General features: G+C 42.6%; 1 protein-coding gene across 1 annotated transcript in view; it reads right to left on the reverse strand.

Annotated features, from left to right (window-relative positions):
- Window positions 1-27,771, reverse strand: part of CPS1 (carbamoyl-phosphate synthase 1) — an 87,546-nt gene that overhangs the window by 52,068 nt on the left and 7,707 nt on the right. The window contains exons 3-21 of the mRNA XM_044305128.1: window positions 27,498-27,642; window positions 25,764-25,853; window positions 24,330-24,386; window positions 23,304-23,396; window positions 17,065-17,154; window positions 16,018-16,146; window positions 15,821-15,927; window positions 15,511-15,652; window positions 15,348-15,425; window positions 15,101-15,199; window positions 14,753-14,848; window positions 12,855-13,044; window positions 10,415-10,572; window positions 7,137-7,265; window positions 4,157-4,301; window positions 2,486-2,696; window positions 2,202-2,400; window positions 1,651-1,827; window positions 1,432-1,550 (exon numbers count right to left, since the gene is read on the reverse strand). Of these exons, the coding sequence (XP_044161063.1) occupies window positions 1,432-1,550; window positions 1,651-1,827; window positions 2,202-2,400; window positions 2,486-2,696; window positions 4,157-4,301; window positions 7,137-7,265; window positions 10,415-10,572; window positions 12,855-13,044; window positions 14,753-14,848; window positions 15,101-15,199; window positions 15,348-15,425; window positions 15,511-15,652; window positions 15,821-15,927; window positions 16,018-16,146; window positions 17,065-17,154; window positions 23,304-23,396; window positions 24,330-24,386; window positions 25,764-25,853; window positions 27,498-27,642 (2,454 nt within the window). The remainder of the gene's footprint in view (window positions 1-1,431; window positions 1,551-1,650; window positions 1,828-2,201; window positions 2,401-2,485; window positions 2,697-4,156; window positions 4,302-7,136; window positions 7,266-10,414; window positions 10,573-12,854; window positions 13,045-14,752; window positions 14,849-15,100; window positions 15,200-15,347; window positions 15,426-15,510; window positions 15,653-15,820; window positions 15,928-16,017; window positions 16,147-17,064; window positions 17,155-23,303; window positions 23,397-24,329; window positions 24,387-25,763; window positions 25,854-27,497; window positions 27,643-27,771) is intronic.

Raw genomic sequence — 27,771 nt, forward strand, 5'->3', positions numbered from 1 at the left:
AACCACATTGCATGCAGGTTGCCAATGGTTTACCCATGGTATAAATATAATAAAAAAATGTCCACGTATGGCATACCTAAAATGCCATATCGGGAAACAGGCGTCGTTCCACTAGAGAACAAAAAAGAATGGCGCACCATAGGGTAATAAAGTTAGGAAATATATAAAATAGGTATCTCCACTGGGGAGGCTCACCTGATAGAGTTGTGCTAATTTAGGCACAACTCTAATGAGGACATAGAACGATTTCCCATAGACTCCTTGCAACGGATGATGTGCAGCCCGGGATGGATGCTCCTGTTCAGGGATGCCTGGGATCCCGCAGAAGACCAGTGGTTCAAATAAAAGAGATAAAAGAATCCCACGGCGCAAAATCACCCAAAGGTTGGAGTAATATCGATGCTTGTTTATTCTGGTAAAATAGTACAACGCGTTTCGGGGTTTAACCCCTTCCTCAGGTACAAAGACATTTTGTACCTGAGGAAGGGGTTAAACCCCGAAACGCGTTGTACTATTTTACCAGAATAAACAAGCATCGATATTACTCCAACCTTTGGGTGATTTTGCGCCGTGGGATTCTTTTATCTCTTTTATTTGAATACCTAAAATGCCATCATGTTCTTCTGCAAAGGTCCCTGATGCCAACATAGGAGCTGCACAATAGGTTACGATTATGAGACCCTCCATTCTGGAATCCACCTTTAGATTGCGCAGCAATGTAGAATAGTATATGAGTATATGAGATGGATGGCTCACTTTATGATTTGTTTGTATTCTCATTTCTGTTGCCCTTTCCATTGACACATTGTAACACACAGCGGTAGAGAAATGTTACAGAAACATTCCCAATAACAGCTAGAAATAGCTCGCAGCAACACTGTAATCACTTGCCTAAAAAACATTCTTTTATTGGACTCGAGTCCGCATTATCTATATCTGATCTCTGGAAAGCAGATGCTGCCTTTGTCTATAGCACAATACCTTTCATGTAATGAAATGTATGAAGATGGTACCCACAATACTGGGCATCCAACAACTTCCACGGCTCGTTGGCTGCGCTGCCTGCTTATCTCGTTTTTATCACACCGGCCAGTATTAATCTTCCTGTCTGCCAAGCGCTGATGAGGTTAAGTAAATTATTTGTGCTTTTGCAGTAAATCAGCGCAGGCGGTTTTGTCTACTACCACCAATTCTAAAGGCCCTGCCACCTGTTCCTGCATCTGCTTATTGTACCCAATGGAATAAAAACGTATTTTAACATGATTAGGATGTTGGAGGTGTGCCTTACTTCTAGCCTGGTCTAGCCTTGCTTTCAATCACATTTTCTAGTTCTTTATCATCTGTTTCAAGCATCAATATACACATTTTTTGGGGCTTAAGAAGCAATATCTTACTTGCTGAACACACCACAAAATGATGCATTGATCCTACCTCTTGCTGTTTCTCAGGGTCTTCTCCATGTTCAGAATACCTTGCATCTTGTACAGGAACCACTTGTCAATGGCTGTAAGTTTGTAGATTTCATCTATAGGAATTCCTGATTCCAGAGCCTAATATAAATGATATTAATGTTAGGCTTCAATATCCATATTAGTAACAGTTCTATTATCATTAGATCTTAGTTCCCCTGAATATATTATTTCTTATCACCTTGGCCATGCTGTACATACGGGTGCTGGTGGGTTCAGCCATCTCTTTCCTTAAGTTGACATCTGCTGCCCATGCTTTGTTCATTGGAAGATTTGAGGAGAAGCCATCTACAGATGGATGACACATTCGCAGTGCCTTTTGGAAGCTTTCTTCAAATGTGCGACCAATAGCCATGACCTAAAAAATATCACATAATATGTGAAAGATATAAGGAGACAAAGGTAATATATGACTTTGCCAATATGTTTAAATGAACCCTCCACTCAGCTCTGAGTGATTACTCTGGCCGTCACTCAGAGTACAGGGAAAGGACCAAGTGCAGAGTACCCAAGGCAGTTATCATAAAGGGACATCCTCCTGGTCACTTGTGGTCATGGTAGAGTGGTGTCAGTAGTTTTGAGGGGTCAAAACAGCTTACAGACTCCTTATAAGTATAAGCCAAAAATGTAAGAGTTTACTATAAATCTTATCCCTTCCAGACAGAATTTGATTGATAGAAAAAGACATCATATGATGGAGAAAATGTGAATTCCTAATACTATTAGACTAACCTCTCCAACACTCTTCATAGAGCTGCCAATCAATCCTGAGGCACCATGGAAGCGATCCAAATCGAAGCGGGGTATCTTTGTCACCATGTAGTCCAGACTGGGCTCAAAGCATGCTGTGGTTTTTCCGGAGACAACATTCCTAATCTCAGGCAGGGGTATGCCCAAGGCAATTTTTGCGGCGATGAAGGCCAACGGGTACCTATAAAGAATGGGTTTCAACATCCTCCTAGTTTGAGAGATTGTCCTACTTGCATTTATATATTTATGTTCCTATCAAATCTTACCCAGTGGCTTTAGAAGCTAAAGCAGAGCTACGGGAGAGTCGGGCGTTAACTTCAATGATGACATACTCCAGTGAAGTGGGATGCAAAGCAAATTGGATATTGCATTCACCAACTATGCCCAAGTGCCGTACAACTTTGATAGAACAGGCCCTCAACATCTGACACTCTTCATTGGACAGGGTCTGACAAGGAGCTACAACAATTGAGTCCCCTGTTGAGCGACAAAGAATTCTGTTAGTGAAAGAGTCAGTAATTTCCTAAAACTTGTAATAACATTATTCATATTGTGTGACCTAAATATTACTGTGGAAATGGAACTATAGTTTAAACGGATTGTCTAGCTGTTTAATATTGATGAGTTATCCTCAGGATAGGTCATCAGTATCTGATCTGTGGGGGTCTGACTCCACCAATCAGCTGACCGAAGCACCACAGCCTCTTTTTAGAACAGTAATGTCACATTTATCGGTCACTTGGCCTAGGCACAGCTCAGTCCAGTTCAAATTAGTGGGGCAAAGCTGCAATACCAAGCACAGCCACTAAACAATGAATGGTGCGGTGCTTGGTAAGCTCACAGGAGCACCACAGCCTCTTCAAGCAGCTCATCAGTGGGTGTCAGACCCCCACCAATTAAAGAGGACCTTTCACCGATTATGACACTGTGAACTAAGAATACAGACATGGAGAGCGGCGCCCGGGGATCTCACTGCACTTACTATTATCCCCGCTCCGTTCTCCCGATATGCCCTCCGGTATCTCCAGTCACAAAGTTATGGTAGGCGGAGTCTTCCCTTGTTCTTCTGTAGCGCTGGCCAATCGCATCGCAGAGCTCACAGCCTGGGAGAAAATAACCTCCCAGGCTGTGAGCTCTGTGCTGCGATTGGCCAGTGCTAGAGCAGAACAAGGGCAGACTCCGCCTACCATAACTTAGTGACTGAAATCACCGCCTACTATAACTTACTGAGCGAAGATATCGGAGGGCATAGCAGGAGAACAGAGCGGCGCCCGGGGATAATAGTAAGTGCAGTGAGATCCCCGGGCGCCGCTCTACATGTCTGTATTCTTAATTCACAGTGTCATAATTGGTGAAAGGTCCTCTTTAAGTATTGATGACCTACCCCTTTAACAGAAATGAGGCAGCTATCCAACATAATATAGACAGTTCATTAGGTACAAAAATAAATCTCCACCCATACAGGCATTAAGTAGGGGCGCTCTAGTGTAGTGTAGTACTAGTATGTAGTATTTTGGTGCTCTGCTATAGGCCACTTTTACATCGGCAGTATTTGGTCAGTATTTTTAATCAGTACAGTATATATAAGCCAAAACCAGTAGTAGGCCCAAAACACAGAAGAGGCACCAGTCTTTCCATTATACATCTTCTCTGTAGGTTCCGTTTTTGGTTTTGGAATACAAATACTGATGCAAAACACTGACCAAATACTGACCGTATGAAAGTGGCCATTCAGAGGATTCAGCTGGAGCTACAAACTGTAAGGTGAAATACATACCCTTTTAAATACAGTTTATAAGTACAATCATGTCTGATATTCTGGTATAATTTACAATGCTTAGTCCAATGTCATGTAGGCACCCCTTTATGGCATATGTTATATGTTGTTTTTTACCACAAAAAGCCCCTTATCCAGTATCATATGACATTGCTGTTACCTGTGTGAACTCCCATAGCATCCACATTTTCCATGTTGCAGACGGTGACACAGTTGTCTGCTGCATCTCTCACCACCTCATACTCAATCTCCTTCCAACCCACAACGGAACGTTCTACCAAAATCTGGTTTGTCATTGCTAAAGCCTTTAAAAGAAAAAAAAAAGTAAGAATAATGAAAGATACAATTAGTTATGATGATACATAATATTAAGCAAACATGATCAACATTGTATAACTACATCCCTACACTTCATTAGGCTTCAGTGGCGTGGGGGGTGCCGGGGGGGCATTGCCCCGGGCACAAAATTGCAGGGGGCGCCAGCAGGGCCGCACCGCAAATTAGGTGAGGTAAGGCGATCGTCTCAGGCGGCGCGGCCCTGGTGGCAAGTGGGGGGAGGCGGCAGGGCACAGGGAGATGAGAAGCGCTCATCTCTATAGTCATCTGTATCGCCATCCTCAGAACAGCGACACCGATGGATGCTGTGGGGCAGGGGAGAGGCGTCTAGGCCTGCAGCCTAACAGAAGCTGCTGCAGGTTGCGCGATGATGTCATCGTGCCGCCTGAGTCGTACAGCGCAGGAGACAGGCCGGAAGAGGCCTGCATCGCTGCCAGCCTGATGGAGGCAAGTATGTGAGTTTATTTTTTTAATATGGTACAATAGAGGAGAGGAGCGCTGTGGGGGCACTTGTTACTTGCACATGATTGGGGGGCATCTATGGGGTGTACTTCTTACTGGCACATGATTGGGGGGCATCTATGGGGGGCACTTCTTACTGGAACATAATTGGTTGGGGCATCTATGGGGGCACTTCTTACTGGCACATTATTAGGGGGCACTATGGGGGCATCTACTGAGGCCACAAATAAGGGGTATTTTATATGGGGGGCACTTTGGGGGAAGAAGGGAAAGGCGCACTATGGGGGCATCTACTGAGGCCACAAATAAGTAGTATTTTATATGGGGGGGCTCTGTATAGGGGCATTTTATACTGGGACACATTATGGTGGGTACCATGGGAAAGGGGGGAGAGGAGTGCTATGGGGTCATCTACAGGGGGCACTAAGAAGGGGTATTTTATACTTGCAAATTATGGGGAGACTGAGGGCATCTACTGGGGCACTATATATGGGGCATTTTATACTGGTATATTATGGGGGCACTAGGAGGAAGGGGGAAGATGAGCACTATGGGGGCATTTACTGGGGGCACTATATAGGGGTATTTTATACCGGTTTATTATGGGAGCACTATGAGGGCATCAGCTCAACTGGGGGTATTTTTTGCACTGGCAAACATTATAAGGGGGCATTATGGTGGGCTTTATTACTACTGGGGGTCTACTGGGGGTCTATGGGAAACATGATTACTAGTATAGGCACTATGGGATCATTGTTACTGGGGCACAGTGGGGACATGTTAGGGGCACTGTAGGAGCACTATTACTACCATGTGTGCTCTAGCAGAGAATTATTACTATTGGTGGGACTTTTGGGAGCACTATTACTGTGGGGGCACCCTGGCACAGTATCTGGTTACCACAATTATTTTTGGGGGCCGTTATGTTTACACTATTAGTATCAGGGGCACTATTTGCTGGGCGCAGTTATTTTATGGCACTGTGTGCCAATAATTATTGAAGGGGGCATTATCTGTGTGGTACTAGTATTATCAGGGGGTTTATCTGTTTCTGCAGTATAGTATTGGGGAGCACAGCGGCACCGTATTGGGGGAGGTAGGATGATTTGTACAGAGGATGGGAGGATGATGGAAAAGTAGTAAACTAAGATTTTTTTTTTGTCAAACTGCAGTGACGAGAAATGTCTGAAAAATGGTGGTCTGGTCTGAAGGTCTGAAAGGAGAAGATGAGGAAAGAGAACATCTACATCAAAGGAGACATCAATGGATGTAAGAGGTATGGGCCGCTGTATTACCCTGTATGTTCTGTAGTGATGGGAGGGTGGATATAGAATTTGGCCCACCCTGCCGCATCCTGGCCCCAGACTTCAGGTCACACTGTGCGTGTTCTGAATTCTGGGGCCTCACACTAATCTACTACATTATCTGTACTCAGAGAGTTCTTACCGTGTTATCTGTGGTGTTACATAGGGCTGCAAGTGATATCTACTGCATTATCTGTTAAAAAAAAAAGGGGGTGTGGCCACAGGTTGGGGAGGGGCGTAATACTTGGCTTGCCCCGGGTGCTGGCAACCCACCCTACGCCACTGTTCTAAATCGTAAAAAAAAAAAACTATTGTCAAGTCCATTCATTTGTAAGAGAATGCCTTGTGCTCCTAGCCTGAATCAGTTTTAGAGTGCATTCACATGGCTTGATTTGCAAACCGCAGATCCTCCAAACACGGATGAGCCATGTGCACACCGCATCACTGTGCGGACCCGTTGACTTCAATGGGTCTGTGGTCCACATGTTGCTGAAAAGTATAGGACATGCCCTATCTTTTACAGAGTGGCTACAAGGAAGCAGAGGGAAGCCCTTCTGTGATCTCCTGCATCTGCACAACCGCACTGTAAAAGATAGGACATACCCTATGATTCACCACAACCTGCAGATCATAGACCCATGGAAGTCAATGAGTCTGAACCAAGGTTTGCGGATCAACGGTTTGCAGACCGCAAACCACAGTGGTGTGAGTGCCCCCGTCATATGATACACAGCGCCATCAATCTGTGAATGGAAGAAGCATCATCTGGAGTCACAGTATCACCTTTGATAGTCATACATGGAATCCTGTGTGGGGGGGGGGGGTTGTTATTGCTAAACTTCTTTCAATGTTTCTCTTGGCGTTTCTGATTGTATAGTCCTAGAAATGCTTTTTCCAAATCTATCCCATTCCTTTCTTTCCACCATGGTTTGCCTATGAGCAGCAGTCTGTACCAGTGCTACATGGAGTGCTCAGAATAGCTTCAAATGGAACACCTGTCTGCGAATTTCCCCTGCGTTGAAGAGCCCACTCTATTACCTTTGTTCCCAAGTCTATGAGTGTTTCCTTATCAGGACAAAGACCTGACCCCAGACCACCTAAAGCATAGGCAGATCGAATCATGACAGGGTAGCCAATTTTGTCAGCTGCACCCAGAGCATCTTTCACCTGAAAGCACAAATGACAAATTTAATTTCCTGATATTTTTGACACATTTGCTAATATTCTATGAATGTATAGAATTGAATAAAATGAATGGAATAGGCTTTAGGCCTCATGCACACGACCGTTTTTCGGGTCCGCATCCGAGCCGCAGCTTTTCCGGCTCAGGTGCAGACCCATTCACTTCAATGGGGCCGCAAAAGATGCGAACAGCACTCCGTGTGCTGTCCGCATCCGTTGCTCCGTTCCAAGACCCCGCAAAAAAATATAACATGTCCTATTCTTGTCCGTTTTGCGGACAAGAATAGGCATTTCTACAATGGGCACACGGGCGGCTTCTGTTTTTTGCAGATCTGCGGTTTGTGGACCTCAAAAAAGGAACGGTCGTGTGCATGAGGCCTTACTCAAATGTTATATAATACCATACGTTAACATTAATATTTGTTCCATTATTCCAGTTATTGCTGCCGCTTCTTCGTTATATTTTTGAGGATGAGTCAGATGTTAATTGACCAGAAAACACTGGTCTCCTTGAGGACACCATGCATCGGGCATCCCAAATGACAACTCAATAATGCAGCTTATTTTACGTTGTCACTGCATCTGTTTTCCAAGGAAGTCAATGATATCTTGGAAAGCAAATTTTCTTGGCTGATTGATGTTCGGTTGTGTCCAAAAATATGGTCTTTAAAACTAGATGGTGACGTATAAACGAGGGACAAGGTAGCACATAGTTGCCAACTGTCTATAACTTCTGAGATAGTCCATGAAAACAAGTTACCCTTTTGCTAGTGTCTGTAAAAAACCGATGCTTCAATGACTTGGTAAAGAAATCTGTCATTTTTGCTATCCTACCTGATGGCAGCATAGAGACCGTGATTCTATCACTGATCCCAAAGTGTTCTTGTAGTGCTTTTCATAAAATGACTGTCTATCTGTTGCACCAGTAGCTGAGTCCTCTCAATGAAGTCCATAGACTGAGGAGTTCTCAATATTCATGAGTCTAAGGGTATTTTCACACTTGCGGCAGAGAGATCCGGCAAGCAGTTCCGTCGCCGGAACTGCCTGCCGGATCAGGCAAAACGTATGCAAACTGATAGCATTAGTAAAAATGATCAGGATCCTGATCAGTCTTAAAAATCCCTGATCAGTCCGGCAAAACGGATCCGGCATCTATTCTTTTCACCTTTTTTTCAGTCCGTGCATGCGCAGACCGGAAGGACGGGTCCGGCATTCCAGTATTCTGGAATCCGGCACTAATACATTCCTATGGGAAAAAATGCCGGATCCAGCATTCAGACAAGTCTTCAGTTTTTTTTTCGCCGGAGATAAAACCGAAGCATGCTACGGTTTTCTCTTTTGCCTGATCAGTCAAAATGACTGAACTGAAGACATCCTGATGCATCCTGAACGGATTACTCTCCATTCAGAATGCATGGGGATATGCCTGATCAGTTCTTTTCCGGTATAGAGCCGCTGTACCGGAAAAGAAAAACGCTAGTGTGAAAGTACCCTAAGAAGAAAGCTGTCAATCAGCCGTGGCAGGGCAGGGTTTTCCGACTGCTCATGAATATGAGGACTGCACGCTCAGCTCTCACTGTAGTTTATAAAGTGCGATTTCATGAAAAGTAAGTGATTCAGCGCTGGGCACAAGGTCTCCGTCACTACTTTATGCTGCCCTCAGGGTAGCATAAATCTGGTGACAGATTCCTTTTAAGTTAATTTTTTATGTGGAAAAGCTCATCCAGGTTGTTATGACTGTAATTATTATTTTACAGATGACACGAAACGTTGCTAATGTGTCCATGTTAATATTCTCACCTATAGTCTCATAATTTATAACCTGTATGATTCATGATGGTTCACAATTTGTTCTTTAAAAATATTAGCTTTTTAAAAAAAAATTGCAATAGGGAAGGTAATGGAAATCTGAGAAATGGCTACATCAATACATTGCTATATACATTCCTTTACACTGTCATAGAGGTAACTGACAAAACATTGATTGCCTGCTGCTGCCACTAGAGGGAGCTTACTGTAAATGGACTTACACAAAGAATATTGAGCTCAATAATACGTCTGTATGCAGTCAGTTCTTTAATACGCACTAGTGTGATGGTTACAGGTACACAGAAATTAATCAGAACAGAATTAAGGAACTTTTAATAGTATTGATGACCTACCCTCAAGATAAGTTGTCAGATCGATGGGGGACTGACACCTGGAACCACCATCGATCGGCTGTATGAAGAGAAGGCATGCGCCGTCCGAGTGTGCCATCTCCTGTCTCTCTGTTTCTGCTTGCTTCTGCTGTGTAGACAGCAAGCAGAAAGAGAGACAGCAGATGGCACGCCGCGTGCCTTTTCTTCATCCAGCTGATCGTCTGGGGTGCCTTGTGTCGAACCACCGCCAATCTGATATTGATGACATATCCTTTAAAAGGAGTTCTCCGATATCTGCCAGCAACCTGTCTTAGAATGTAAGCAAGACAGGCTGCCTCCACTTGCAGAAAAACCTAAGGGGCTAAAGGGGCGAAACCTGACTATTCATGCACCCTGGCACTTGCATATACTACATATTAGTGAGTTTTCCTGTCAGGCTGCTCAGCCATGATGGTGAATCGTAGCAGGATCACATCTCTATTATAGAGCAGGGTAGTGTGTAGTGAGGCTCTGCCCCCTCACCCTCCTAGACAGCTCTGCATGTGGTGGCAACCAGTCCTGCTCACAGGGGCATAGCTAACGGCTCATGGGCCCTGGTGCAAGAGTTACGCTTTGGGGCCCCCCTTCCCTCAGTGCTTTGTGGCCAAAGGCAGGAAGCGCATAGCCTTTGTGCTGCCAGAGGCTAAAATTGAAACGGCACCCCTGCCCCCATGCCAAATTCTTGATTTAACCCCCTTCCCTTGAGCCAGACGTGTAACTTGACCAGCATGCACTTTCTATAATATTGGTGTCTTCTTATGTACCACAAGGGTCTTTGGGCCCCTCAGGCTCCTGGGCCCGGTAGCGACTGCTACCTCTGCACCCCCTATAGCTACGCCCCTGCCTGCTCACATAATAGGACAAGTTTCTGGCATCCATTTTAAATCATTCCTGCTGAACCCTTTTGATAATTTTTATTTGTACTGATCTTCCAACAGATTGAACCAATCTTACCGATTCTACAGCAAAGCTTGGGGCGATGGGTTCATTAATTTCATTTAGTTTGTCGGAGAAAAGCTGCCTGTCTTCTGTAAACATGATGGATTCCACTGAAGTGCCCAATACTCGAACTCCGTACTCTTTAAGCACGCCACGTTTGAAGAGTTCCACACCTGTTATGGTAGCAAAAAAAGCATACGGGTTGTGATCATATATAATAGTTGCCAACAGTCCCAAATTTGCAGGTACTGTCCCTAATTTTCAGAGACAGTCTCAGCAAATTTGGGGCTGTCTTGGGTGGAAGAATAGGTGAAGCTTGTATAATCCCAACCTATAAATGGGCAGTACTGCACAGTTTGGAGGCACCTAGGGTATGGTCTACTTGACCCTCGTTTACCAACTGCAATGTTGGTAAGTATGATAAATGAGCTTCCATTGACTAATAGCTCTCATATTTGTTTCTTACTATATTGTTTTATCTCAAAAACTAGAACTTCCACCGGGAGACTTAAAGGGAACCGTCTAAATGCATGTAAACCCTCCAGCAGTACCTCAGGGTAGCCCGCAGTGTGATACTAATCATACTTTTCATCCTGCAGTCCGATGCTGCATAAGGTCAGAAAACGATCTTTTATCCTCCGTCCGGGCATGGGATCGCGCAGTAAAATAGAGTGCACCGCTCATGCGCGAGACTTTGGAAAGCGAAGCCGAATTGAGGGCTGTCACTCAAAGGCAAGAGGGGGTGTGGTTTCCTTGACTTGAAGCAAGGAGGCCGCTGCCCCCTTGACTTCAAGCTAACATGCAAATTAGCACTGACGGAGGATAAAAGATTGTTTTCTGACCTTATGCAGCATCGGACTGCAGGATGAAAAGTATGATTAGTATCACACTGCGGGCTACCCTGAGGTACTGCTGGCGGGTTTACATGCATTTAGACGGTTCCCTTTAAGTCTCCCGGTGGAAGTTCTAGTTTTTGAGATAAAACAATATAGTAAGAAACAAATATGAGAGCTGCTGGCGGGTTTACATGCATTTAGGAGGTGACAGGTTCCCTTTAATGAATTAGAACATATAAATTCTGAATGATCAGTGTTTGAGGCCTTAGAACATGATTTGGAATTTAAGTCAAACCAGAATCTTCTCCATAAGGAAAAGAGATTGATCCAGAAACAGCTGTTTCAGAGTTTTTGCCAGTCATCAGTGTAGAGCAGGATACTGGTGTGCTAGGGGAGAAACCTTCAAGATTAGTGTTGAGCGAACTTGTGTTTTAAGTTCGGCGTCTAAAGTTCGGGATCAGGTTATCTCGATAACCCGAACCCGAACTTTAGACGCCGAACTTAAAACACAAGTTCGCTCAACACTATTCAAGATGTCTCTGAGAAAATAACATTTCTCCTTGTGGAGACCTCTATGTTGGTAGGGAGTCTTATAAGCCAGGCAATGCTCCAAGGCGAAGAAGGAACATTGTCTATCTAGCACCACCTATTAAAAGTGTAGACCTATAACTGTTAACAGGGCTTTTGTACCTATGAAAATAGGTGACCTTTTGAATGTGCACTTGGCAGCTGGAGGCATCTATGTTGATCCCATGTGTTGGTCCCATGTTTCAAAGGAAGCAGCAGTTGCAGAGAGAGCTGGGCTTCTAGATGTAATGACAACGCCTCAGTTGCTCCTATTAAAACATCATGTTTCTCAGCAATGTGTGCTCATATAAACATGGGACCAACACAGATGTCTTCAGCTGCCAAGTGCACATGTAACAGGTCAGCCAGCGTCATAGGTACAAATCTGCTGACAGATGCCCTTTTAAGGGTTGCACCATCATAACCATTGTTGTATAAGAAGTCACAATGCGGCATATTTGTACTAATCCATTTTTTTGCCATGGTGTTGCATTGATTGGCATAAAATGAATGATTTAAATAAATGAGAACTATGAATTCTGTATAATCATTTATGAAATGTGTAACCGATTAATATAAAAAAAAGAAAAGTACTCATTTATTTAGAGCTAGGCGTGTTATGACTGTAATTTAGTCTTCATGTTGCCGTCATTACTTTTTTTTTCCTTAGAAATCCCAGTAACATACCTCAAGATTGCTTAAGAGCATAGAATGGATTAGGCCTCATTCATACAAATCCTATTTTCTGTCTGTGTCCGATCAGCATTTTTTTTCCTGATCACATGCAGACCCATTTCTATGGGGTCGGCAAAAATGCAGACAGCACACAGATGTCATCTGTGTGCTGTCCGCATCCATGCGGCTGTGCCGCAAAATATAAAACGTCCTTTGACAATAGGGCCCACGAAATGTGCGGGATGCCCATGGCCGGTATCCATATTTTGCAAAACCCCAAAATGGATACGGTCATGTGAATGTATCCTTAAACTGATCAATAGTAAAAAAATAAATAAATCCAAATAGATATACAAATCTTAATATGGCATACTCACCGCAGTTCAGGGCAGTCTGCCCACCCATTCCCAAGATGATGCCATCTGGCCGCTCTGTTTTAATAATTTCAGTGACAAATTGGGGTGTGATAGGTAAGAAGTACACTGTGTCAGCCTGCTTGATGCCCACCTCATTAGTCTGGACAGAGGCGATGTTGGGGTTCATGAGAACTGTTTTCACATTCTCTTCCTGTACGTCAAATTAGACAACAGTATTAAAAGTAAAATCCAATAGAAAGAGAAAAATAGATCCATGGCCCTCACCAACAGTGATGGGAAGTTTGCAGTGTTTGCCAGCGAACACATGTGGGCTGCCATCTTTAGTAAGGTAGACTCACCCGTCCGGCGATGCACAGGTAAGCCCTTACCTGTGCCTGTGCCGGGAGCCGGTCTGAAATCAAATGCAGTCACCGGGAGCAGGCAGTTCCGAGAACAGCAGCCGAGGACCTTCATCGGGCTGTGAGTGAGTCTACCTTACTAAAGATGGATCCGTTTTTTGTGGCTTATTGATCTGACGGATCAGAGGAAGTGGAAAGTAGTCAGTGACTCTGTCCGGGGGGGTGCTACTTGTATATGCGTTTAATAGAACAGGTTCTGTAGACATCCATGTGAAATCAGCTGATGACGGTGTAAAAGGAGTGTGCTTCTTCTTGGCGCTAAAATTGACCTGTAAGGCTGAGTTCACAATTTAGTTATTTGGTCAGTTTTGGCCCCGTAACTGCCGTAATAAGTGAAGTGTGCAGTGATTCTAAGAGCGACGCCTGTCATCTACTTGTCATACTGACTCACAGTATTGTTTTATTACCACAGCAGACTCCCTATGCGTGTTACAGCAAGGCACAGTGTTCTACACCACTATAAAGGCTCTCTGCAGCCAGGAAATAGCCATTTTTAACGTAATTTTCCACAAACATATTCGGATCGAACCAAATTTTTCCCGAAAAATTTGGCGAACCGGCGAATCAAATTTTTTAAAAATTCGCTCAGCTCTACTGATAGCATATCCTAGCGATAAGCCATCAATGTCCCAGATGGGCCAACCCCTTAAAGGTGAGATAAGTAAACATCTATATAAGTAAACTTTACTAAAGCACTGTCCATACTGAAAACTAAAGTTTACATTATCAATCTGTGAGTACAGAGGAGCAGAAATATTAATTTGCTTTCTATATTCTGTATATTCCATATCACAATCTACAACTCCTCCCTCATCACTTTATAAAGGGCCAACACTTTTAGTTTTCACCTTTTCACTACTTCTATAATTGAAGAACATTTTAGGGTTAGTTTTACAGTCTTTCTGTCTCCAGTTTTGATGACTTTATCAGTTTTTTTTTACATATTTTTTTCCTTGTGCTTCTTCACTACCTTCTTATTTTAGACTACTTTCACACTGGCGTTTTTGGCGGATCCGTCATGGGTCTGAAAAAAACTGATCCGTTACAATAATACAACCACATGCATCGGTCATGAATGGATCCGTTTGTATTATCTGTAACATAGCCAAGACGGATCCGTCATAAACTCCATTGAAAGTCAATGGGAGGCGTTTTCTATTGTGCCATATTGTGTCAGAAAAAAACGGATCCGTCCCCATTGACTTACATTGTGTGCCAGGACAAATCCGCTTGGCTCAGTATCGTGAAGCGGACAGCAAAATGCTGCAGGCAGCGTTTTGGTGTCCGCCTCCAGAGCGGAATGGAGACTGATCGGAGGCAAACTGATGCATTCTGAGCGGATCCTGCATTGAGAATGCATTAGGGCAAAACTGATCTATTTTGTGAGAGCCCATGACGGAGCTCACAAACGGAAAGCCAAAACGCGAGTGTGAAAGTAGCCTTAGTAATGTTTTGTTTTCTTATGTATTGCCTCTTTTACATTTTTAGTTTTTCACTTACTTTCATAGCTTTGACAGCCTGAGATCCAGAATAATCAAATTCTCCTGCTTGTCCAATGGAGAGACCTCCAGAACCCAAGATAAGGACTTTAGATACCTTCAAATCAGAAAATGTAAAATAAACAGCATGACATTAAAAAAAAAAGAGTTCTATGCTCACACTGAGACACTGTAGTTAATTAAGAAGGCTTTCGTTTAGAATAGATTAAAATATAAGTTCTAGTCCTGAAGCCCAATTCATAAAAGTATAAATAATAAGAAATTAAAATTAAAGATAATTCAAGCAATTAATGATTTGACTAATACTTATTATTTCAGGCAGTGATATTTTCAGAGGCGTTTTTCTTACATCAATTCTCTTAGACTGTAGAGCAGGTTTGGGCATTACTGATGCCAAGGTGGTGCCTTTACCCTTCTTTATCATTGAAAGGAAAACGTCAAACAGGAACTGAAAATGTGGGAAAACGCAATTAATACAAATGTCTATTGGACATTACCTATAGTAATCGATGCTTGTATAGTGTTATTCTACTTGTAAATGTAATACAATTGGTTATTTTATTTAGTTCTTTAATTTGAAATATCATTTACTATACCTCTGTGTCAACCGGTCCAGGATTGGCCTCAGGGTGGAACTGGGCAGTGAAGATTGGCTTGGTCTCATGCATGATGCCCTGCAACACATTACATAGTTCTAAATATCCATAACATATTCTTCCTGATATATTAATAAAATATAGGCTTTGATTTATTGCTCACCTCATTGCTCTTATCATTTATGTTTACAAAGAGTGGCTTCCAGCCAGCAGGTAGAGAGTTGCTATCTACTCCATATGCATGATTCTGAGCAGTAATGAAGGCCTGTCCATTCATTGTGTTCATAACAGGCTGGTTCTGCCCTCTGAAAAGTGGACATAAAGTCCATATACAGTGAGTATACATATCATATGTAGTATATAGAATAAATGCATTTAGTTTAAGTCCTCTGTTACACCACACTGAGTAAACAATCCTGTTTTGGGTGGTTATGAGGACAACCAATTCTGTATTTCTGCATCCTATTCCATACCTGTTAGCCATTGGCAACCTGTATGTCTTGGCCCCAGCTGCCAGAGCTGCAATCTCATTCCCCATACAGATACCAAACACTGGTTCCGGGCGGTCACTGTTGAAGACCTGGTAAAAAAGAAGACTATCCGTTACACATCAGTTATAGGATATTTTAATTTTTACCGGGTTAGAGAACAATGCAAAATAATCACTAACCTTCCTAAGATTTTGGATTAGAGGCTGGGCCAATTCTGGGTTTCCAGGTCCACTTGTAAGTAGGAGACCATCATATTCCATTTTCGTAAAGTCATGATTCCAGGGAACCAGGTGCACCTCCGCTCCTCTCTGATATCAAAAAAGAACATTTACATCTAGATTAACAATGAATTTTCTTTCTAAATGAAAACGTTTGAAACCACAGAGCATTCATCTTAGCTTGAAGTTGCCATCATATTCTTGAGATGCAGTGAAGCCTAAGGCTCAGTTCACAGAGTTTTTTGGAGCTGATTTTGGTGCAATTTCTGCCTCAAAATCTACTCCAAAGAACGTCTCAAAACAACAGCAAATGTTTATTTTCCACGTGGAAATAAGAAGCAGCATGCCCAATCTGGAGACAGAATCTGAATCTCCCAAATAAATGAATGGGAAGCGCCAAAAAAACGGTATGTATATGTTTGGTGCAGATCCACTCCAAAAACTACAAGCTGAAAATGCAGTATTTTTATTCAAATAGACACCCATTTGTTAAACTTTTTTTTTTTAAGTGTTGAAAAACCACATTAAAAAAACACATGAAAAATGGGCAGAGTTTTGTAGGCAGATTTTCAAAATCTGTCACGTGAACATACCCTAACAGTGAAAATTAACCACAGGAACTCCTATAAAGGAGAGCAGACATATTGGCAAAAGTCCTAACACTTTAGTGGTGCCACCATCACTTCATGTAAAGAATGAGGGGGGGGGGGGGGGGACTTGCAGAAGAGATTATTGACTTTACCCAAGATGGGAAGTCTTGCTTCCTTTTCTAGTCTACCTCTATCATTTACATAGGGGGTCACAAATTATTTTATTTAAGATTTTTTAAGAATCAATACAGTGTAAATTAAATAATCTGATCAAAAGGTAAAAATATATAGTGATTATATATGAGTTTGTGTCTTTCACAGAATAACAGAAAGCAAGAACAGAAAGAAACAACAGATATTGACAATCACAGATATCACGAGTCCTAATCCACTGGGTGGGGTATAAATGGAGTCTTACCTTTACCAGCTGACGGATGATGTTGTGCTTCACTCCACAGTCCACGGCCACAATTCTAACAGCATTCCCTTTGCCATATACTTTTACGTCCTAAAATGAAAGACAAGAAAATGACTGGTGATCCCTATCATCTGTTATTGATTTCTTTCTCCCAAAAGGATGTACACAATTGCAACCTTCTAGATATAAATACTGAAATAATACTTGTGTCTCTTTTACTGCAGGCTTTAAATTGTTTTTAATGGGGTTGCCCCACGAAAAATGGTCTACAGTTTTCAAACCAGCTCTTGGATCTGAATTCTTTTGTAATTGCATGTAGTTAAAAATTTTGCATAGCCACTGAGTTATTCAATAAAATGTATCTGTATAGCACCACCTGGTGTTTATTTTTCTTCCTTATTTCTTTGTCCTGCTCGCTGAGATGGCCGCACATGCTCAGTTTCCTCCTTCAACTGCTTCCTGAGCTGTGATAGGGAGAGAGATGCAGCAGAATGGACACGCCCCTGAGCTACAGCACAAAAGACACTACCTCTGAGCTGTCAGATTGATCCAAATCTACAAGAGCAATAAATGAGGAGATCTGGATCCATGTGAGGTACAGGGCTGGTTCTAGCTTTGTTACAAGGAGATTGTCATGTACTATATGATCCCTCCATACACATGCACGCTGGTCTCAGCTGAGCATACATGGGTCCTGAACAGGGAAAAGGGAGAAACGTGTTACCTGAAAACTCTGGCAGAATCCTATATTCCCGCAGAACAAAGAATCAGGCAATTGAAATCCAACTGACTGATCCTTATCTCCCCCGATGGCCAAAATCAGGAGGCTTCTATACACATTAGATGATTACAACATCGGTGGTGGTTTCAAAATGGTGGTTGTGATCAGTAGCTCGTGGTGCACAGTCACATAGCAGGAACCCAGTGTTATAGCCTATTTCAGATTTGGACTTTTGCACCAGCACAGGGTCACTATGATGTGAAATTTTGGATATGGAAATTTTTATTTTGTGGTCTCATTTGTTCTTCTTAAAGAAGTTGTCCAATACAGCAGCTGCAATAAAGAATTCAGCAGTACTTACCTGACAGATCCAGTTCTCTTAGCTGGTCCGACAACAGATGACTGCTGCAGACTTCAGGCCTCAGAAATGCAATCGGGAGGCCAGTGACTGACTGCAGCAGTCCCATGTTGTTTATGTGTTGTCACCAATGCAGCCGGGTAAACAAAAACTGGCCAAGAGAACTGGAGTACTGCCCCCAGATCTGTTAGGTGCGGTAAGTACTGTTCAATAATTTAGTTTAGGTTATTCCTTAGAATTGTCCAGTTTCTTGCTGAAAACAAACAACCTTTTTCATCTCTCAAAGAGGTTGGCTCTTGCCACAGGATAGGTGATAAATGTTTGATCAATGTTTGATCACTGTGGGTCAAATCACTGGGACCCCACCGATCACAAGAACGGCGATCCCTTGCCACACATTTCAATGTAACAATGATCATGCATGCACAATGCTGCTCCATTCATTGTCGATGAGAATACCAGATGCAGCCCTATGATATATTTATTCCTTTATTTATTTATTTATTACAGGGAAATGGTGTAAAACAGCAATTCACCCATTGTTTTTAGCAATTTTTCTAAAGTTTATGTGATTTGTACAACATACCCAGCATTATTATCTCTTGACAACCTCTCTGTCGTTGGCAGCAGTATTGTCCTCTGAAAAACTATTTCACACTGGCAGAAGTACTGTCCCCTTACTACCCCACCATACACACTGCCAACAGCATTTTCCCCTGGAAACCCCTCCCCCACTGGCAGAGGAATTGTCCTCTGAGCACTCATATCCCTGACAGCAGTCTTGTCCTGAAAACCCCTCCCTCATTGGTACCATTATTGCACCCTGACAACCCCTGCCCAAATGGCAGCAGTATTGTCCCCATATGTCTAACCCATATATATATACCTCTCTTGGGGATTTGCAGGACAGGAGCAGTGAGATTGGAGTTGGAGGGAGAAAGCATCTCCTGACATTCTTCTCAGGGGTTGAAGGACCTTTGATGTAATCACAGGAACCTGCATCAACACTCTCCTAACCTCGGAACTACACCATTGTCAGTGAAGTTCCTTTAATTTTAGAGGTTTCAGGACCTATGATGACCTCATCACAAGTCCTTTAGCTTTCCAAGCCTCCAAAATGCACTAATGACCAGCCCACCAGACATCTTCCCAGTAGGACAGATTCCCAGCCTGCATATTGTCTTGACAGTTCCCTGGTGAGTAGGCACCCCATTGCAATTTGGCAACATCCCCTTTGGCCCCCATCCCTCACTCTACGCCACTAATTGAGCTGATCACATACGACTACCCCACCACCCCAATCAATTGTCTCTGCTGTGTCTTCACTTGTGAAAGGTGGTGATCTAGGTGAGAGAAGGGACGCCCTGGTACTACTGTCCCAATTCAAGTCATTTTGGAAGGTGCCACTTTATATCAGGATGTGAAAAGGCAGCACAATGACAGCAAGCGATTTATTTGATTTTATTTGATCTTCAGTACCTAATGGCTTAATTTGACATATTATAGTTAAATCTCCAGCTAACACAGGTTGGGCTTCTTTAAACAAAATCCTTCTCCAGCTCTCATCAACAAAAACATATATTCTGAGACTATTTTATTGGTGTGAACAGAGCATTAATGATATAGGCAGAAGCAGATGTTAAGAAATCAATTTTTGGCTCTTGCGGAAAAGAAACCTACCTCACGCTGCTTCATATTAAGCGGCTGTTTATCACTGAAGCAGGCAGATTACTGCATTCACTAATTACTGCCAATGGTAAATTTCATTATTGTCAACTTTATTTTACGAGATGGCGTTTAAAGCCTTCAAATTGGAGTTATGAAATATTCCGCCTGTTGTGTCGCAGATCATCTGGAAATGTGTCAGATTCTTAAGTTATTCTGACAGCCAAACTCCCTAATAGACCATTAAATTATATGGCCTGGTGCATTTATTAAATGATTGCAACACAGAGATAATTGGATGGATAGCCTTCAAGAAAACCCAACACAAGAATATACAAGTATTAGTAAGATCCATTGGGACTATACTAGAAAATCATAAATTTAAGAGAAATTTTAGTTTTTTCATGATGATGTGTGCATTAACTATTACCACCGTTTGCTGCATTATTACTTTGTACAGTTGTAGCAAAGCTTCTCATTCTCATAGTGCAATGTTCACACTGCTGGTGAAAGATTCCTCAATAGAATCCTGACACAACCCATTGACACCCATCATATGACGGATCTGTGACGGCTTTGTGGCTTCCACTGTGAACACAAGTAGCGCTTGATGTTTTTGAGCTCTGCCATACCTTTGTGTGGGCAGTTCCATATGGAACCTCTTGCACATATCCTGTCAACTTTTCTGGAAAAAACTGCTCAGAATGCCGCACTAATTCCGGACACCATGGTGGAACCCATTATAGTTCAATGGTGTCTTTGAGTCACAGTTGTCTTCTGATGGTGATGGCTCCATTACAGAATTAAATTCCATTGTTCTATGACTAGTGACAGAAATCTTAGCAATCATCAAGCTAGTTTCTTAAATGGATTCTCCAGGAATTAATAAAATTACAGAAAATACTTAAATCTTACTTCATTATAAAAACATTCCCAATATCTTTCATTAGTTATAATGGCACGTTTTGTCTGGGGAGCAATCATTAGGAGAAATAAAATGGCCGCTGTGCTGTCCTATTAGTAAAAACAAAACCTGTCCTAATCACACAGCAGGACAAGTTACTTCACAAAACTGAGCTAAAGAGCTGCCTCATCCTCCTCTCTGCTCTACTTGTCAGGGATTATGATCTAGAATACAGATGATAAAATCTTCAGCTGAATCTCTGTAGGAATGGAGTTCATGAGGAGACATGAAGTACATACAAGATGGACAGCACAGATGGTGGTGATGTGGGGCTGTGGTAATAGAGACTGGATACAAGTGCTGCTGTCAATACCACTATCGTTCGTGTCCTTCCTCTCTGTCCTTCGTGTCTCCTCATGAACTCCATTCTTACAGAGATTCAGCTGAAGATCTTATCATCTCATTCCCTGATGATTGCTCCCCAGACAAAACAAGCCATTACAACTAAAGGTATTTGGGAATATATTTATAATAAAGTAATATTTAAGTATTTTCAGTTATTATATTTTATGAATTCCCAGAGAATCCCTTCGATATGTTGGTAACCAAGTGTGAATCATTACTTAAAGCAAAGGTTTTCCTCTTAACATCCCCCAGTTTGTAATTGAAACAGATCGGAAGATGTGAGGAACCATGATAGCACACGGCACCATACAATTTTAAGGGACAATGCTCACATCCATTTTTTCACGTATTTATGCACCCAATCTGCAAACCTCACCATAGGTCCTATTCTTGCCCGTTTAAGAATAGCCCTTTCTATTGATGGAAGTGAAAAAATTATAATTTACAGACCAAAAATCAGATATGGCGGGGTGTGTTAAGCATTACAATCCATTTAATAATCTCTGAGCTCTAAAAAGGGGCTCAGTGCATAGTATCACTACCACAGTCTTCCAGTTCTTGAGCCTGGCGTTTCCTTAAAGGGTTTCTGTCATGGGAAAAATCGTTATGCAGCTGACTGACATTAGCGATGTGCTAATGTCAGCACTACATAACAGTATGTTTGTTAACTCCCTGCCTGCCGCCATTCTCTTAAAAAATAGACTTTTATAATATGCTAATGAGCCTCTAGGTGCTATGAGGGCGTTGATTCAGCACCTAGAGGCTCGGTCTACTTGCTTTTTGGCACGCCCATTTGATTGACGTCCTTCTTCTCCGCATCGTCCTCATAATCCCGCGCCTGCGCCGTCCCGTTTAGTATTCCCCTGCAGACCTGTGACGTAATCGGCGCAGGCACAGTGAGGAAGCTGGCAGCAGCCGAATGTCCTTCACTCACTGCGCCTGCGCCGAATACTAAACGGGACAGCGCAGGCGCGGGATTATGAGGATGATGTGGAGAAGAAGGACGTCAATCAAGTGGACCTGGTAGTGCCAAAAGGCGAGTAGAGCGAGCCTCTAGGTGCTGCAGCAACGCCCTCATGGCACCTAGAGGCTTCATTAGCATATTATAAAAGTCTGTTTTTTAAGAGAACGGCGACAGGTAGGTAGTTATAAAGCACACTGTTATGTCCTGCTGACATCAGCACATTGCTAATCTCAGTCCGCTACATAACGATTTTTCTCATGACAGAAACCCTTTAAGCTTCACATTTAAATCTTTGAGGTCGAGCTGGTAATCTCAATGTTGGTTTTACACAAAACACGTGTCACTTTATCTCTCCCTCATCCCAACCTCAGCTGAATTACCACAGGAAGGAGGAGGTGAATAACCCAACTCTCAATTCAATCTTTGTGGGATTGAATGTAATTCCATCGATCAGAGGGTATGCCAGCAGTTGGTTCCCCATCTATACCTGCTATTCGGTGGAGCGGTGATACATGTCTTTTGGCCAGATTCCTCCTGTTCTGCTAATTGTTATACTGGGAGTAGAAAAAAGGCCCATCTGCATCTGTACCTGTAAACTGTCTACACACTGCTGTTGATGGATCTTTTATTCCTATTTTGTGCCTCTAGTATTCTGTATACATTTTAGTATGCTATTGTGAAGGGTCTTAATTGATTCGTTCACTAAAGGCTAGGCTCACTGTGCATCATGACAACAATTTTCAGAGATTACTATTTGACTTTATGGAGTTAGGCTGCTTTTACCTAAGCATAATGAAATCCGTTCTTATTCTGGCTCTGGAATACGCATGGATATATATATACCATCTGCATTGCGTATTAATTCCTTCCTGCATGTTAGATGTACTCCCATAGACTATAATGGGTGTATGTGGAAACAAATACACATAAAACTAGAACATTCTGCGGATTTCAAATACTGACGGAAAATATACGCCTATGTGCATAGCCCTATTCATTAACATTAGCAGCGGATTGCAAATACTCTTGGGTGAAAGAGGCCCCTTACTCAGTGTTTAACCAGAATGTATTACTCGCTGTGATTTCATGCTTGTCACGATACACAAAAGCAAATGAAACAAAAATGCAGCCCTGCGGTATACTGTATGTATCTTATGAGGCCAATACTTCATATTAAATATGATCTGTGACCTAAAGGATTCCAGAAGCTGCATTTTCTCACCTTGGTTGATACTTCTGCAATCAGGTTCCTCTTGTTGGGGTCAACAAACTCCACTGGCTGTCCTTCAAATTCGATTTTACCAAGTACAATGCCCTGGATGTAAAAATAATTTAGTTATAATTATGGCGTCCTGAGGTGCCAGCATGGATAGCTCATTGTTACCGTAGGCATGTTACTTGTCTTGAAGCCCCTCTTTTAAATGTCCAGATCATACGTTTTATTAGCTTTTCATGCAGGGCAGACAGAAGGCTGAATCAAGTTTTCCCTTGTGCTCCCCTTGCTACCCGGGAACCACTTCTGCATCAAGAGAACATGTCTTATACTCAGCACCGTGTCTATCAGCACTGCATGGGAAGGCGTATTAAGGGGAGTTCACACAACCAATTCTACAGCTAAATGTTGGTGCAGACAGCCGAGCGGAAATTCATCGGAAAACCCACAGGTGGCCGCGTCCTTTCTGCCTCCCATACATCTCAATAGGACACAGCGCTGCGAGTCACTGAGCGGCAGCTTATAGTCGTATGAACATCCCCGAGGCATAAAGGGTAGACATTTGGGATGGCTTCACACAGTTCTTGCGGTAGTCTTGGATGTAGCCTTTGAGCCAAAGCCAGACCAGTAGATTCAAAAGGAATGAGAACTACAAAGGAAGGACTTATACTTCACCTTCATGTTGGATCCACTTCTGGCTCAAAAACTGCATCAAAAACTGCAACAACAACAAAAAACCACCCTAAATGGGTTTTCTTGTTTAGTGAGACCCCATTTTCAAATTCTGCCACCCCTTCCTACTGGCTTTACAGAGGGTCTCTTACCTTGGGGGACCTGCCAGCTGCATTGTTTACTTGATTTCAATTATTAGCAGGTGATTCTCCATTCACCCCGGTGAAGCGCCATGCATGCCTCTTGTCCCCCAGCAGATAACTGACCACTAGTGGGTTCAGCAGCAGAGCACCCTATGATCAGTGCATTATTGCGGGACCCAGCTCATAAGAAAAGAGCTGTTTCAAGCAGACGACTACTTACCTTGTCCCTAATCTTTTTCGCCAACATCCTGGTATCAATTCCACACAGCGCAGGAACCTGGTGAGTAGAGAAAATATGTCATGCCATAATGTAGCATATATGATATGTGCACTGTCCTTGCATGGCATAGCCATTTTAATCACAAAGCAGTTTCCTAATTTAAAAAATACCTATTCCTTTTTTTATTTTTAGAACAAAAAAATATTTATTCTTTAAAAGTCTTTATAATATTGTATAGTTTCAGGTAAAATTCTATTGTATACTAGAAGGTAGAAATTGTATAAAATAAATACTTATTATACAGTGATGGTATGTCTGCGACAAAATCCCCCTGCGCACTGCGGGTTTTCATGCAGATCTGCTCTATGGGAGATATTTTCAGTGCAGATTTGGTGAGGTTTTCAGCACCGAATCCGCACAGAAGCACTTGTCAAAAATGTACTTTCTAAACATACCCTAAGGCCTCTTTCAAACGATCAGTATTTGGTCAGTAATTTTTAATCAGTATATGTAAGCCAAAACCAGGAATGGGTCCAAATCACAGAAGAGGCCTCTGTAGGCTTCCTTTCTGGTATTAGCTTACAAATACTGACCAAATACTGACAGTGTGAAACAGACCTTAAGCCTTATTAACAAGTCAGTGTTTTGGTCAGTGATTTCCATCAGTGATTGTGAGCCAAAACCAGGATTGGAGCCTCCACAGACATAAGGTATGAGAGAAAGATCTGCATCCGCTCTTTGTTTAGAGCCGCACCTGGTTTTGGCTCAAAAACACTGACGGAAATCACTGACCGAACTCTGACTGTGTGAATAAGGCACTAGGGATTAATATGGTTAGTGTTACAAATTGAGCGGCGGTGATAAAGGATGTCCACTAGATGGCGATATTGTACAGATGGCTGAGCTCAAAGCCCAAAAAAAACTAAAACTTTAAGATCATTTCATTACGATAAATGCCATTTTCCATGTTTAAATCTTAGTTGAGCTGAAAAGTTGTTCATTTCCAAATATAAGGAAGCATAGTATCTCTCAAAATATCCCTACAGACTGACTTGTGATGCCTTATTTGATGTGTTTTTTGATGGCTTGATGGAAATAAACCATTTTACTCAGGTAGAGAAGTAAATCAGGGTAGTCAGGAACATTCATGAGAATACTTCTAGTGTGTGGTGAACATTTCGTTTTTTTTGCATTGCAAATAGGGAAAACGTACAGTGAAGGTGTTGATTTTAAAGGGGAACTCCCATCTGGGACATTTATAGCATATTATTAGGATACGCCATCACTGTCAGATAGATGCTTCTATCTCCAGAACCGGGCCCCAGAAGTGAAGGGAGAGTGCTTGCACAGATTCTAGTGTTTATTTCACGCGTGGCACATTTTTATGTGTCCTACAGATGAACCACATATGATGAGTATACGTTGACTACAAACCTTCTCTTCATGTAGCCACTCTGAGAGTGACTTGACTGCCCCCCAGTGGCTGTACTCATGACTGTAGTCCAAGACCAGTAGACCAGACACCTGCAAGACAAAGACATGATTGTTCCTGGTCCATACGGCTAAGAGGATCTTAAGAATAGGACTGGATGGAATCCTTCTATCTCCATCAGGAAAAGCCCCTGATGTACGTCTCCAACAGAGTGCTGCTGCTGCGCCGTATCCTACTATTCAATCACATAGTGGCACATGTCGCCCGTAGGATCGCATTAGTTTAGTTTTTTTATTGCACAACCTTGTATGCAATCTACTATGCTATCCCATTCCTTTTTTAAGTCAAAAGGGGACAAGAGGACACTTTGTGGTCTCCATGGAACTAATGAAGCCCTGTAGGCAAGCTTAGTACGAACATCGGCTTTTCCCAGCTGACACTAAGGCCTATTTCACACGAGCGTGACGGATTGGCTCCGGATGCGCTCCGGGTGCGTTCAGTGAAACTCGCACCATTTTGCAAGCAAGTTTAGTCAGTTTTGTCTGCGATTGCATTCAGTTGTTCCGGGGTTTTTTCCGCGCAAGTGCAATGCGTTTTTATGCGTTTAAAAAACTGAAGGTTTACAAACAACATCTTTTAGCAACCATCAGTGAAAAACGCATTGCATCCGCACTTGCTTCCGGATGCAATGCATTTTACACTGAAGCCCCATTCGCTTCTATAGGGCCAGGGCTGCGTTAAAAAACGCTGAATATAGAACATGCTGCGCTTTTCCCGCAAAAAAACGTACACAGACGCATAGAAATGAATGGGTCAGGATTCAGTGCGGGTGCTATGCGTTAAATTCATGCATTGCATCCGCGGGGAAAACTTGCTCCTGTGACAGAGGCCTAAGGGTATGACCAACTGATGCGGTCGTGCGGCGCATGTGACACAGCCATGCTGCGTTTGAGTATTTGGACTCCAGTTAAACGAATGAAGACGTCAGTATTCAGTGGATCTGTATTGTTAATGGCCACACGGTACTGAAGGTGCAGCACACCCATTAACAATACAGACACATTGAACAGTGCGGTCTCATTCACTTTAATTAGAGCCCGTTGCGGCCCTTTCAGCCGCGCAGAACTCGATTGCAGCACTGCCGCGTCACCAGCAGGTTGTGCCCTGAGAGAAAGCCATCAATGTTGTCTGACCTGTGAGGGTACTTGCACACGATGCAGATTTGTGTGTGGAAAATCCGCATGAAATCTGGACCAAAAACCACACATAAATCAGCACCATTTATCTTGTTTTTAGTGCATTTTTTTGTGGTTTTTATGCAGTTATTGGTGCAGATTTCACAGAAAATTTCCCCAGACCTCCAGTTTTATTGGAAAGTGTAAATTCTACACACACAAAAAAAGAAAAAAACGCAACAATTGACATGTTGCAGATTTCAAAATACGTACGGCAGGTCAATTTCCACAGCAAAAAAAAAAGCTAAGTGTATATAATCTTGCATTTTGCTGGTACTGTATTAAGTCATGTCTTTTTCTGCACGAAGTCCACGCTTAAGCCACGCGGTGTGCAGTCATCGTTACATGTCCATGAGAGCCGGAGCCATGCAGAGGACAAGCCAGAGGCTGATGCACTGAGGGACGTGTAATAGTGTTGGTCTAGGCACGGTGCCAACATCAAGAAACAGGGATGAAGGGGATATGGGAGAAAGGTAAAGCAAATATAAAAAGAGCACTCACCTGAATGTTCTCTGACTCAATGTATTTCCTAAGACCATAGGAATCCAGGGCTTTGGTGTCAGGTGCTCCGCCATTCCCTATGATCGGGTTGGTAAGGGTGAGAATTTGTCCACGATAGCTTGGGTCTGTCAAAGCTTCTACATATCTGAAGGTAAAAGACAAGGTAGCATAGAGAGTAGTACATTTATATACTATTATGTGATGGCTGTTACAGGTGTAGCAGAGCTGGATTTGTTACTCTGTGACAGAATCGAGTATGTCATTTGGCATAAAC

The sequence above is a fragment of the Bufo gargarizans genome, chromosome 8 (assembly GCF_014858855.1).
Source record: "Bufo gargarizans isolate SCDJY-AF-19 chromosome 8, ASM1485885v1, whole genome shotgun sequence".
In the NCBI taxonomy this organism is placed as follows: domain Eukaryota; kingdom Metazoa; phylum Chordata; class Amphibia; order Anura; family Bufonidae; genus Bufo; species Bufo gargarizans.